General features: G+C 42.9%; 1 protein-coding gene across 2 annotated transcripts in view; it reads right to left on the bottom strand.

The window, feature by feature from the left end:
* NECTIN1 (nectin cell adhesion molecule 1) overlaps positions 1 to 12,431 on the bottom strand; it is a 440,283-nt gene that overhangs the window by 121,298 nt on the left and 306,554 nt on the right. For both annotated transcript variants that reach the window (XM_077457381.1, XM_077457383.1), the window contains exon 6: positions 1,540 to 1,693. In XM_077457381.1, the coding sequence (XP_077313507.1) occupies positions 1,540 to 1,693 (154 nt within the window). The remainder of the gene's footprint in view (positions 1 to 1,539; positions 1,694 to 12,431) is intronic.

Below are 12,431 nucleotides of genomic sequence, written 5' to 3'. Positions count from 1 at the left end.
TACTTATTTGGGTTGTTTTTACCAAAGATATGTAGCAGTATAACTTTTGACCAAAATTTATAAAGAAAAATTACTAATTTGTTAAATTTTATAAACAAAACTGAAGAAAAATGCAATTTTTTTACAAAATTTTTTTCATTTATAGCGCACAAAATAAGGCCAGTGGTAATAAAATGCCACCAAAAGAAAGCTTTATTTGTCTGAAAAAAAGACACAAATGTCATATGGGTGTTGCATGAATGAGCAATTATCATTCAAAATATGAGGGTGCTGAAAGCTGAAAATTGGCCTGTTTAGGAATGGGGTATAATTGCCCAGTGGGAAATAGGCCTGGATTATTTCCTAAATGCACATAATATACCTGGATGCTAACATTTATAGGGAAAGCTGATCCAGGGTATATCTGATTGCCTGTTGGGGAATCAGGAAGACATTTTTCTGCCATCTGTAGCAAATTGGATCATGCTTTATTGGGGCTTCTTACCTTTCACTTGATCAACTGCGGGTATATGATAATGTATATGGAGGTTTTCTATTTGTGTGTGGGTGTGTGAGTGTTTTTATTTTGTTCTATGTTGGTTGAACTGGGTTGACTTGTATCTTTTTTCAAACAGATTAATTATTTAACTAGGTAACTATGCTGAGAACTAAATCCAACTATGCTGTCTACCCGTGGAAGTGGGGATGCAGCTACAATGACAACAAAAGGTTCAAAAACTGAAGATGCAGGTGCTGCTCCTGACAGGAATACAAAAGCATCTGGCTACTACTGTCCCAAACCAGAGATATGATGCTTCTGACTACTTTGCACTGGCTCTAGCCTGTCCCCTAGTCCCAGACATGTAAGTTATTGCATCTTACTGTCCTCCCTATACAGGCTTGGGGTAAGTTGAAATGGAAGTTACTTACTCCCTTTAAGTGGTTCCTGGAATCCAAGAGGTTGCTGCATGGGCACACTAGTATACAGGCTGAGTCTTGATTTCTGGTTGGCTTCAGCTAAACCTAGCTGAGGCTAGTAAAGGGTGTGAGGCTTTTAGCTGCTCCTTCTCTCTTCCACTCGCTCTCTCTTTATCCTGGCCTTCTTTCTGCCCAGAGGCAGAGCCCCTAGCACAGGGTCCCCTCCAAACATCTGGATCCTGGACTCTGCTCCCAGACTGCCAGGCTCCTAAGTATTTGTGGGTTGTTTCCCCACCTTCTGGGCTTCGCCTCCCCAGGGATTGGGGAGAACTACAAATATTCAGGCTGCAGCCTCTGCGCCTCCACCCACTAGATTCTAGAACTATCCACAAAGTTCAAGAAAACAGGGGGAGGTAGCAGACCCACATTCCTTGCACAATCAAAACCCAAATTAACCCCTGCCCCTCTGCCCACAAAGGAGCCATACTAAATTTACCTCACCTAGTAACACTGAGGGTCCTACACTTGTATTATGATATTTATTGTGCCATCAATGTTACTTTAATGTGCTAAAGAGGTTCTGAATAATGTATTTGGCATTGATATTTGTTCTGGGAGTTATTGAAGCAGTTATCCACTCACGTGTCACTGTCTGTGTCTGATTTATGCTTCTTCTTCTTCTTTTTTCTTCTCATCAGAAATGCAATCACTGCAGCTGATAATATAAGAAGTGCCACTAACGCTCCTCCAAGAATACCCAACATGCTTGTGGAGAGTCCCTGGTATATGGGCTTATCTGAAAAATATGTAAAGAATCAAACAATGAGCATCATCACACTGCTGGTTCTCTGCAGAATGAGCTGGTAGATGACATAGAAAGCCCCAACCAGGCCCTACCAATGTCCTGCTGTCAGTCCCCAAAGATCATCCACATCAATACAGACATCGTGGCAAATGCTCATCCACTGCTGGACCACTGCTTGTGCACTCATGTTCAATGTACTGCTGGAACTTTGCAGATTTTCCCAGTATAAGGCAAAAAGTAAGGTTTTACTGTTATCAACTACAGTGTGGTGTTGTGTGTGAATCAAAAGAATGGCTAAATCAAATTATAAATCTTTTGAGAAAAAAAGTTTATATATTCATTTTAACAGTGTACTTTCTTTCTGGTAGCCTTGAGTTTTTGAAATTCAATTTGAATAACACAAGTAAAAGAAAACGCTTAACACTTAACCTATTGCTGTAATGTGGATAATCATGCTGATCGGTCACATGACCTTTCCCAAACTGCTAGTCAAGAAGTCTGTGCAGATGTGGAGGGTCTTTGAGGAATTACCTCTGTAGACGGTTCACCTCAATCCTCTGAGAGAGACCTTAGACTTCTGTAGGTTTGCATTTATTATACCAAAATGTAAGGTTTTAGGCTCTTTCATTTATATTATGGCTGTATATTAAATTAACTCTGCAATGAAGATGTGTTCATATTTACTTTCCAGTCGAATGAATAAGAAAAAACTAACTGGAGCAGAACTTCCACAGCTCTTAATAAATAAATTCCCATAGGATAGAAAAGTAATACATTTTAATTTTGTATGCAAATATGGATATGTCCATTATTAAATATTTATTTTTAATTCACAGGTTTTTTAAAATATCTTGGTGATGCTTCCTATATATAAACATAAACGTTCAACATAAAAAAAATATGGACTTGGGAGCAGGGCACATTATGTGGGAGCAGGGAAAATTACACGGGCGTAAGGTACATTACATGGGGGCAAGGCACATTACATGGGAGCAAGGAACATTACATGAAAGCAGGGCACATTAAATTGGAGCAAGGTAAATTAAATGGGAGCAGGGCATATTAGATGGGAGCAGGGCACATTATGGAGCAAACAGCAGGGCACATTACATGGGGCAATTTATGGAGCACACAGCACTGCACATCATGGGGCACACAGCATGGCACAGCACAGTAGCGGTCTTCTTCATATGCAGAGCATGACAGAGAATTGTCTGTGATGAGTCCTCTCCTGGAGCACTGTTTCCCACCAGCCCATCCTCCCCATCCCAGTGGATGTCACATGCAAGCAATTGGGAAGGACTGGTGGGGAGGAGGGGCTGCAGGAAAACAGTGGAAAAATGTATTGCTTACCACAATGCTGTGCATGGGCATGTGGAAGTGATTTACCCATCAGCTGCCTGTGACTGATAGGTAGATTGTGGCAGAACACCTAGGGACCTATCTTGGAAGCCTAGTATTCTACAGAAACCCCAGTTGGGAAACTGCTTCAAACCATACTTTCAAGTTGACATTCAAGAGCTGAAACTACAAAGAATAAGGGCCCATTCATACCAGAATGCATTACTCTTTGAGTGTTGAGGTACAATACAGCATGCTGTGTTAAGCAGATGAATAGTCTACAAATAGTTACATAGTTAGTAAGGTTGAATAAAGACACCAGTCCATCCAATTCAACCTGAGTGAGTGTCTACAATTGTTCCTATCCCTGTACATTGCACACTCACATCAGTCCATACCCTCAAGGAGCCCACAATCCAAGGTGCCCATTCATATACTAGGGCCAATTTTGGACAGAATCCAATTAACCTACCAATATGTCTTTAGAGTAGGGAAAATAGGGAACGATAAGGAAAAAAGGAGATCCTCCAAGATAGGGAAAAAAGACAAACTGAAGAAACTTTACCCAAGCTCAACTGGTCTGTTACCACATAGATTGCTGAGGGCCATTTCTTATGACTGGAGTGTGTACTCCCAAGGCATCAATCTATAGAAGAAATTAGCCAGCCAGGGCCACTGATAAGGCAGTACAACCAGCCCTCCTGTACTGGGCCTGGGCCCCAGATATTCAAAAGGGGGGCCTGGGCACCTGGTGAGCAGGAGGGCTGGCTGTACTGTCCTATTGCATTACTGATTCTCTTCTGCCTCCCTCTGCAGCGCTACTGGCTTCTCCTCCTCTATCTATCTCAGGCTGCGCTACAGGGTGATTGGTTCTAGCACATGCGCCCCTTACATCTTCTGTCCGATCCCCCCTGTGGGCCCCTTTCCCCCGCAGCACTGCTAGGTTCCCTCCTCTCCCACTGGTAGCTGCTGTGGGTACACAGAGGAATATTTCAGGATGGAAAGAGGGGGAAGGGGCCAGTAAATCTGTAATTTGCTGGCCCCTTCATTTGGTATCAATCACTCCTGTGTCCATTCATCACTGAAGCACTATGATTCAGTTTGTAAATGAGCAGGAAGCCTCAGAGTGCTTCCTTGCTTCCTTTTCATTCATCCATACACCTGAGTCTGTAGAGAAAGAGACTGATAATTCAATGTCCTCAGTCTCTTCCGACCGAGGAGGGGGGGCCTGTCAGGTAGACTGTATGAGGCACCGCGATTTCTAACAGCGTCCCTGTAGCCAACAACCCGGTACATTCAAAGTTCCAAATCCTTTTTAGGCTACATTGAAAGCAGCACAAAATGGCTAACATGTTTCGGCCATGACAGACTTCTTCAAAGCATTTGATTTGCTTTGAAGAAGTTTGTTTTGGCCGAAACATGTTAGTCACTTTGTGCCGCTTTTAATGTAGCCTAATAAATAATTTGGAACTTGGAACATACCAGATTGTCGGATAATTTCTTATATAGGGAAAAGGGACCTACTGTATTTTTATACATCTTGGGACACGGTGAAGATGTGTTGGGGTACTATTAAAAAATCAGTCAACGCACTAACACATTAACAGTCCTCTACTACATGTTGCAGTAATATGTGAGTTTACAACACATTACAGCAAGGAGGATAGTGTGAATGGGCCCCAAGCAGCCTATGCAGCATTCAGCATATGTTTATTCATTCAGGCTGCTGTGAGCAGCTGGAGACAGCTGGCTGCTGTTAGACACAGAGTGACAGATTCTCCATCTGCAGAACAAAGAGAAAGAAGTGTGCAACTTTATGCTTCCATCAGAATGTTTGAGAGGGAGTGTGAGAAGCAGAAATTCACTGCTCTTGGGCTTATGTTGGGCCACAAACAGAATCTGTACACAAGGAGAACACAAAATATGGTCAGTATCTGAACTCCTGCCAGTTCATTAAGGGCTGATTACTGCAGGTGACATTAAAAAAAGCAGGCAGTTGACAGAGGCAAATTTGAAATGGCATTACATATTTGGCAGATGGTACTGCCGCTAAACACGAACTGTTCAAGTGAATGGGGCCGTTCTGCAACCACCCTGTAACTGCAAGCAACGTGTTCAGTATTTTGAGGGTTAAAGCAGGTGGGGAGGAGGTGACATATTGTCTCCTCGTCACCTATCAAAAACCCTCTGAAAAGTTATCCATCGCAGAATAATAGTTGCCACACATGTGAACGAGCCCTTATTCTGTTTAGCTGAGGCAGCAAAGAAGAGAGTAGCTTGAGGCCAATGCTTAAAAAGTGATAAGGTTTTCTGACATACAGAGACCACTACAAGGGGGCAGGGACACATATGAAAAAATACCAATTAAGATGTCAAATTATTTAAAGAAGCAGCTGGATCAGCTGCAGCGGAGAGCTGCTGTTTATCAGATGTGGGGAGGAGAGGCCACAGGTGGTTTTCCGAGTTCAACCATGACAATTAATATACTTATTAATGTCACTGAAAAGCTCTAGAGTTGTAATGTTTGCACCTTGGGAAAACATATCCTACAAATGTAAAGATCAGTATATCATTTCCCAAGATAAGAAAAGAAAGTTCCAATGCTGGTTCAGCTAGTCTTCCCTCTCCCTGAAAATATGCATGAAGACAATCAGTTGAACCAGCGACAGAACTGTGAACTCAATGTTTGTCTAATATTTGTAAATGGTCACCAATAGGCTTAAAGAGAACCTTTCCTCATTGGCCTTATGCAAAAATTTGAATATGTAGTATTTTATATTATAATTGCTCAGACTTACTTACAAGCTTATTTAGTCTTACTTATTTTCTCCAGGCCTAACACTTTATCTGGAGTGAAAACACTTAAAATAGCTGTGCTTAATGTCAAATTGTGTTAAAAAGAAAGCTAAAAATAGTTTCATCTGCACTAAACAACACAGTCAAATACATTGTGATAATACTCAGTAAAAATGTAATATTGTAACACTGGTCCTTTAAATAAATACCATTCCAATATGCAGATGGAATAAATGTGCAAATATGCACAAATAATAATAGGTAATAATAAATGCACCATGCCTTTAAATACATTACATAAAATATGCAAAAAAATAAAAGATATGCCAATAAATATCTAAAAACAAACAGTAATTTATTAATGTAAAGTTCATAACGTGATTTGAAGACAGGTTATGCATTTTTGTATCGATAAATTAGTATTCATTTTTAGTTATTTATTTGCATATTTGCACATTTTAAATATTTTGTACAATTTATGTAATGTCTTTAAAGTGCCTTTGTTATTACTTTGGCATATTTGCATATTTATGGCATTTGCACATTAGAATGGTATTTATTCAAACACTATTTATTTTTATTTTAGCCAGGGGTTGGAGGTCACCTTAAAGTGAAAATTACCTTTTTGACCTCACAGGAAATACACAGCATATTTGCACATTATGGCACACTTTCTTTGTAAAGTTCTGTCCTCCAGCAACGCAACATCCATGCCCACTCCATCTCCAGAACTTCACCTTCTCATCCCTTCTTCTAGATCTGGAGTCTTCAGCCATCTTTGATCAGCTGGGTCAAGATGAAGTAACTCCTACACAGAAGTTACTTTGCAGCACTTACTTCCCGCATCTCACTACACATGTCAGTGTACAATTACTAAAATTCTGCTAGCAGGCAGAAGGAGATATTTTATGTAAGAAGAGACAGAAGTGTCTCTTCTTCCATAAGTTCTACCATTCCTAGGATTTTGCTGGAAGGTCCATGATGTCACCATTGCCAATTACTTCCGGGGGAGTTTGATTCTACTTACTCTTACACATCTCACCCTTTGGCCTCGCTTAATCCCAGAGTGGGAGAATCCAGGCAGGGATGTGCTATGAAGCATCTAGATCAAAACGAATTTTTAACCCTTAACAATGACATGCAATGGTTGCTCCTTCTTTGGATTGCAAACCCTAAGAACTAAAGACATATACAGTGAAAAACTATCTTCTCAGACAACAAAATGATTGGACATCTACAAAAATGTAAACAAAAGATCAAAAGAAACAGAAACTTTAGTGGGCATTTGCCCAACATTTCTTGACATTTCTTGGCATTCTTTCAAACGAAGTCTATTGGGAGTCTGACCGTGTCTGCTGGCTGATTGAGTGCTGTTTGACCACGTATAATTTGGTGGTCTGTATCTGGGAGTAAGATGCCCAGTGTGATGTGTTGTTGGTGGAGAATCATTTCACTACTTATGGGAGAGTAAGCCCTTGTACACACAATTGGACATTCCGACCACAAAATCCGTTGGATTTTTTCCGGCGGATTTTGTCTGCAACTGGTGTTGCATACACGCGGTCGGACAAAGTTGTCGGAAAATCCGATCGTTCAGAGCGTGATGACGTTCATTCGTTTAACTGACAATTGTGCGGTTATGCAACGCTGTACCCAAACAAAATTTATGTCCTTTTTTTCCCACAAATAGAGCTTTCTTTTGGTGGTATTTGATCACCTCTGCTTTTTTTTTTTTTTTTGTGCTATAAACAAAAGAAGAGCAACAATTTTGAAAAAAACACAATATCTTTTACATTTTGCTATAATAAAGTTCCTCAGTATAGGCCAGTATGTATTCTTCTACATATTTTTGGTAAATAAATCGCAATAAGCGCATATTGATTGATTTTTTTTTTTTTTTACTAATAATGGACTGTGATATTACTGCAGACCCTTCCTGGTGGCATGGAAGCAAGGAGAGAGGACAGCGGGAGCAGGTCAGCAAGCCTAGGAGATCTACTAAGAGTCAGCTGGGTGGTCTGGTGAGTGTCAGTTTTGAGGACTGTGGGGAGAAGTTAGGAGGGGTTAGTGAAGAGATTGAGGGCTAGTCAAAGGGACAGCTGCAGCCAGGTGGGTTGGCAGTGCCTTAAGAGGTGGTGCTGGGATCAGTAGTCAAAAAAGCTGGACACTGAGCTTTTGCTATATAACCAAGGGGCCTTGAGTTTCTGCCTAAAATGGGCTATTGCTTCATCTGACTGAGTGACTGTTGGATAATTCACAGTGTTCCAGATGGGTTATGTAAGCAGGTCAGTGCTGGAAAAAGAAGAGGAGCTGTATATAGAGATTGTATATAGAGACTGTATATAGGAAGAGTTGTCCCTGAAATTTGTTCTTAAGTCAAGTAAGCATTCCATAATCTCCCATCCCTATCCAAGTTATTATCCCACAATAAACAAAAAACAACAAAGTCACGGGCTGTTCTCTGCCTTAAGTGTCCCTGGCTGGGCAGGGTGGAGGATCCCAGTCATTTAGGGGGTGCGCTATGCTTCATTGAAATATGTACTAAACAATGTACATAGTGCTGTTTTTATAATCTTTCTAACCTGTGCTCTTCTGTAGAAATCTTCAGTCTAATTACGTCACTGCGCATTTTTGCTTTGATTCATGGCATGGTCTGTGTGTTGTCAGCCCTTTCCATAAGATGTTGTGTCTATGTCATCTACTCTCGGCAACGTTGCTTTACAATCCCATGAAAGTATATCCCCATTCTTAACTTCCTGAAATACCCCATGTGACTTGGGGGTGTAAATATAGGTGCATTTGAATGTATAGCATAGAAACAGCACTTGGTTTATCTTTAATATCGATCCATAGGGCCATACTGGCTTAACACTATAGTGGCAGCTATATAACTCAAATTAATTTAATTAATAATAATTTTATTTTGATCTGATTTTGTTACAAATACAAAAATAATTTAGCACATGTCCACAGCATGGTTATATCATCAAAATAACTTCTCTTGGGTCAGACTACATGAACCAGCCTTCGCTCCCAACATGCATCAGTGAGCCTTGCCCACCCAAAAGCTTGTGCCAGTTAGCTGGGTTTTCTTCCATGGACCACTTTTGGTAGGTCCTGACCACTTTAAACTGGAGACATCCCGTAAGGGCTGCAGTATTGGAGTTGCTCTGACCCAGTCATCTAGCCTTACGCTTGTTTTATGTATATGTATACCCAAAAACATCATAAACATTTACCAAGTGCTGACTCAGAATTTGCATATACACAACAATGCTCATAAATTATACAATCATCATATATCATGTGCAGTAAATAAATAAAAAAATTAAAAAACGTGAAAACAGTCCCATGTACAGTATGATCCAATTTGGTTGGAGTGTCCAGTGAAAAAGTATCCATAAAAAAAAAGCCACCACAGTTCATGTGCCTCCAGTAAGGGTAAATCTCCCACAGTATTAGAAATCTTCCACCATGGACTACTACCAAATAGACATGTGTAAAATGGAAAAATTTGTTTAATTTATTTTTGGATAGATTTGTTATGTTACTAATTTTGTTCCATTGATTAGTTTCTGAATTTGTTTAGTTTACTTTAGTCTTGTTTACTTTAGTTTATTAATTTTCTAACGAATCACAAATTTTCTGAACGATTCAAATTCGAATCGGTCTAAAAATTATCGACCGATTCAAATTCTATGTGAAGAATAGCTGGTTGTTAAGCAGTGGGCCAGGAAGCTGGGCGACACATCCTTAACAACCAAAGATTCATCAGCTGTCAGCAGGCTTTCCTGTTGAGAGCTGAAATTAAAACAAAAAAGTGCCAGCAATAGAAAAAAAAAACAATTCTTACCAGGCCCTCAGGGTCTGGTATGGATTCTAATGTCGCGTACACATGATCAGACTATCCGGCGGACTTAATCCAGCGGACAAACCGCTGGACTTTGCAGCTGAGGTCCGCCGGACTTTTCGAACGAGAGGACTTGTCCACACACGCCCACACCGACCGGACACTTGTGGCGGAGGTCCGCCGGACTTTTGAAATGAACAGACTTGCCCGCACATTGAGTAAAGTACATTAATTTTGAACGTGACTCCAGGTAGACGGGACTAGCGAATGGAAGTCAATGTCGCCACCTCCATCGACGAGATTGACACCTCACAAGCCCCGTTGCCTGGTATGGATTTAAAGAGGAACCCCTACCCTGAAAAAACGGCGTGGGGGTCCCCCCAAAGTCCATACCAGACCCTTATCTGAGCATGCAGCCCGGCCAATCAGGAAAGGGGCGGGGACGATCGAGCGCCCCCCCCTGAACCGTACCAGGCCGTGTGCCCTCAACATTGGGGGTGCCTTGGGGAAGGGGGGCCCTGCAGCTCCCCACCCCAAAGATTCATCAGCTGTCAGCAGGCTTTCCTGTTGAGAGCTGAAATTAAAACAAAAAAGTGCCAGCAATAGAAAAAAAAAACAATTCTTACCAGACCCTCAGGGTCTGGTATGGATTCTAATGTCGCGTACACATGATCAGACTAGCCGGCGGACTTAATCCAGCGGACAAACCGCTGGACTTTGCAGCTGAGGTCCACCGGACTTTTCGAACGAGAGGACTTGTCCACACACGCCCACACCGACCGGACACTTGTGGCGGAGGTCCGCCGGACTTTTGAAATGAACGGACTTGCCCGTACATTGAGTAAAGTACATTAATTTTGAACGTGACTCCAGGTAGACGGGACTAGCGAATGGAAGTCAATGTCGCCACCTCCATCGACGAGATTGACACCTCGCAAGCCCCGTTGCCTGGTATGGATTTAAAGGGGAACCCCTACGCTGAAAAAACGGCGTGGGGGTCCCCCCAAAGTCCATACCAGACCCTTATCTGAGCATGCAGCCCGGCCAATCAGGAAAGGGGCGGGGACGAGCGAGCGCCCCCCCCCCCTGAACCGTACCAGGCCATGTGCCCTCAACATTGGGGGTGCCTTGGGGAAGGGGGGCCCTGCAGCTCCCCACCCCAAAGCACCTTGTCCCCATGTTGATGAGGACAAGGACCTCTTCCAGACAAGCCTGGCCGTTGGTTGTCAGGGTCTGTGGGCATGGGGCTTACAAGGTACCCCTACCCATTCACCTGAGGGGAAAAAGTGTTAATAAAAAAAAAACAACACAGGTTTTTAAAATACTTTATTAGACAGCTCCAGGGTCTTCTTCTGTCTTCGGGGGTCTTCTCGCCAGGTTCCTCCGCTCTCTTCTGCTCTTTTACTGATCTTTTACTAGCGGAGGAGCCCGGCTTTCTCCTTTGTCATTTCCGCCATCTGGGGGTCTTTTTCCGACTTCGGGGGACTTGTCCCGCTCTTCAGTTCTTCTTGCCAGGCCTCTGATATCTTCTTCCAGCTCTTTAACTACCGTTGGCCCGGTTCTGTCACTGACGCTGCCATCTTCTTCTTTCTTCTTCCTTTTTCTTCTTCCTTCTTCCGATGTTGACACGACGCTCTCTCCGGCACCAATGCCAGAGACGCGTTGTGCGGCGACTTATATAGGCATAAGGGGCGGGGTCACTGGGTGATGTCACATGTTGACCCTGCCCCTTATGATGTCACAGTCTCGACATCCCCCTGGGGCTGTGAGATCATAAGGGGCGGGGTTACCATGTGACATCACCCAGTGAACGTGGGTGAATTGTCCGCCGGACCAATTCCGCCAGATAGTCCGATCGTGTGTACGCGGCATAAGGGGAACCCCACATCAACATAAAAAAAGACCCCAAAAATTTATACCAGACATTTATCCAAGCATGCAGGTCAGGAAATGGGGGGGACAAGTTCTTAACCCCACCCTAAAGCACCTTGGGGTGCCTCTTCCTCACAACCCTGGGCTGTGGTTATGGGGGTCTGAGGGCAGGGGGCTTATTGGAATATGGAAGCGCCCTTTAACAAGGGGGCCCCCAGCTCCTGCCCCCCCATGTGAATGAGTATGGGGTACACAGTACCTCTAACTATTCACCAAAAAAGTGTACATTTTTGTGGAGTGCCAAGCCGGGGACCTAAAGTGTCAGCAGGGGTGAAGCTTAAGGAGTATCTGTGAGTACCAAGCCAGGGACCCAGCAGTGAAGCTGGGGTGACACTTGAGGAAGATACTGAGTGCTACAGTGAAAAAGCTCAGGGAATCCAGTGGCTAGAGGATCTGAAGTCTAGTGAGAGACTGGGAGCTTGTTGAGTGAAGACCCACAGTGAGTGAGTGTAGGGTAAAGAGAACTTTTCATGTTGCAGATAGTTGAATACCTTTACCGTTGGTAACAGCTACAAGATGCTATAGGAGACAGCAGTCCTGCCTATACAGAAGGGGTGTCTGGCTAGAGGCCTTCACCTGTATAGCTGTCTACCTATAAAAGTCTCAGAGTCTGCCAATTCATTTTACATCTACCTAAGGGCCTCCTGGCCCTTATCCTCTCTCCCACAGTTCTGTTAATAGACAATAAATCTCTTTGCAGTCAAAAAGTGTCTGGTGCCCATATGTTCATCATGAATTACACCCACCATGCCTTGTAAGCTACTCTACACTGAAGGATGTAGCTGTCCCTATCTCTGGAGGTCTCCATTG

This window comes from Lithobates pipiens, unplaced genomic scaffold, assembly GCF_037356315.1.
Source record: "Lithobates pipiens isolate NorthernLeopardFrog02 unplaced genomic scaffold, aLitPip1_a1.2 Scaffold_27, whole genome shotgun sequence".
Classification (NCBI taxonomy): domain Eukaryota; kingdom Metazoa; phylum Chordata; class Amphibia; order Anura; family Ranidae; genus Lithobates; species Lithobates pipiens.
This window is presented reverse-complemented; position numbering and strand designations above follow the sequence as displayed.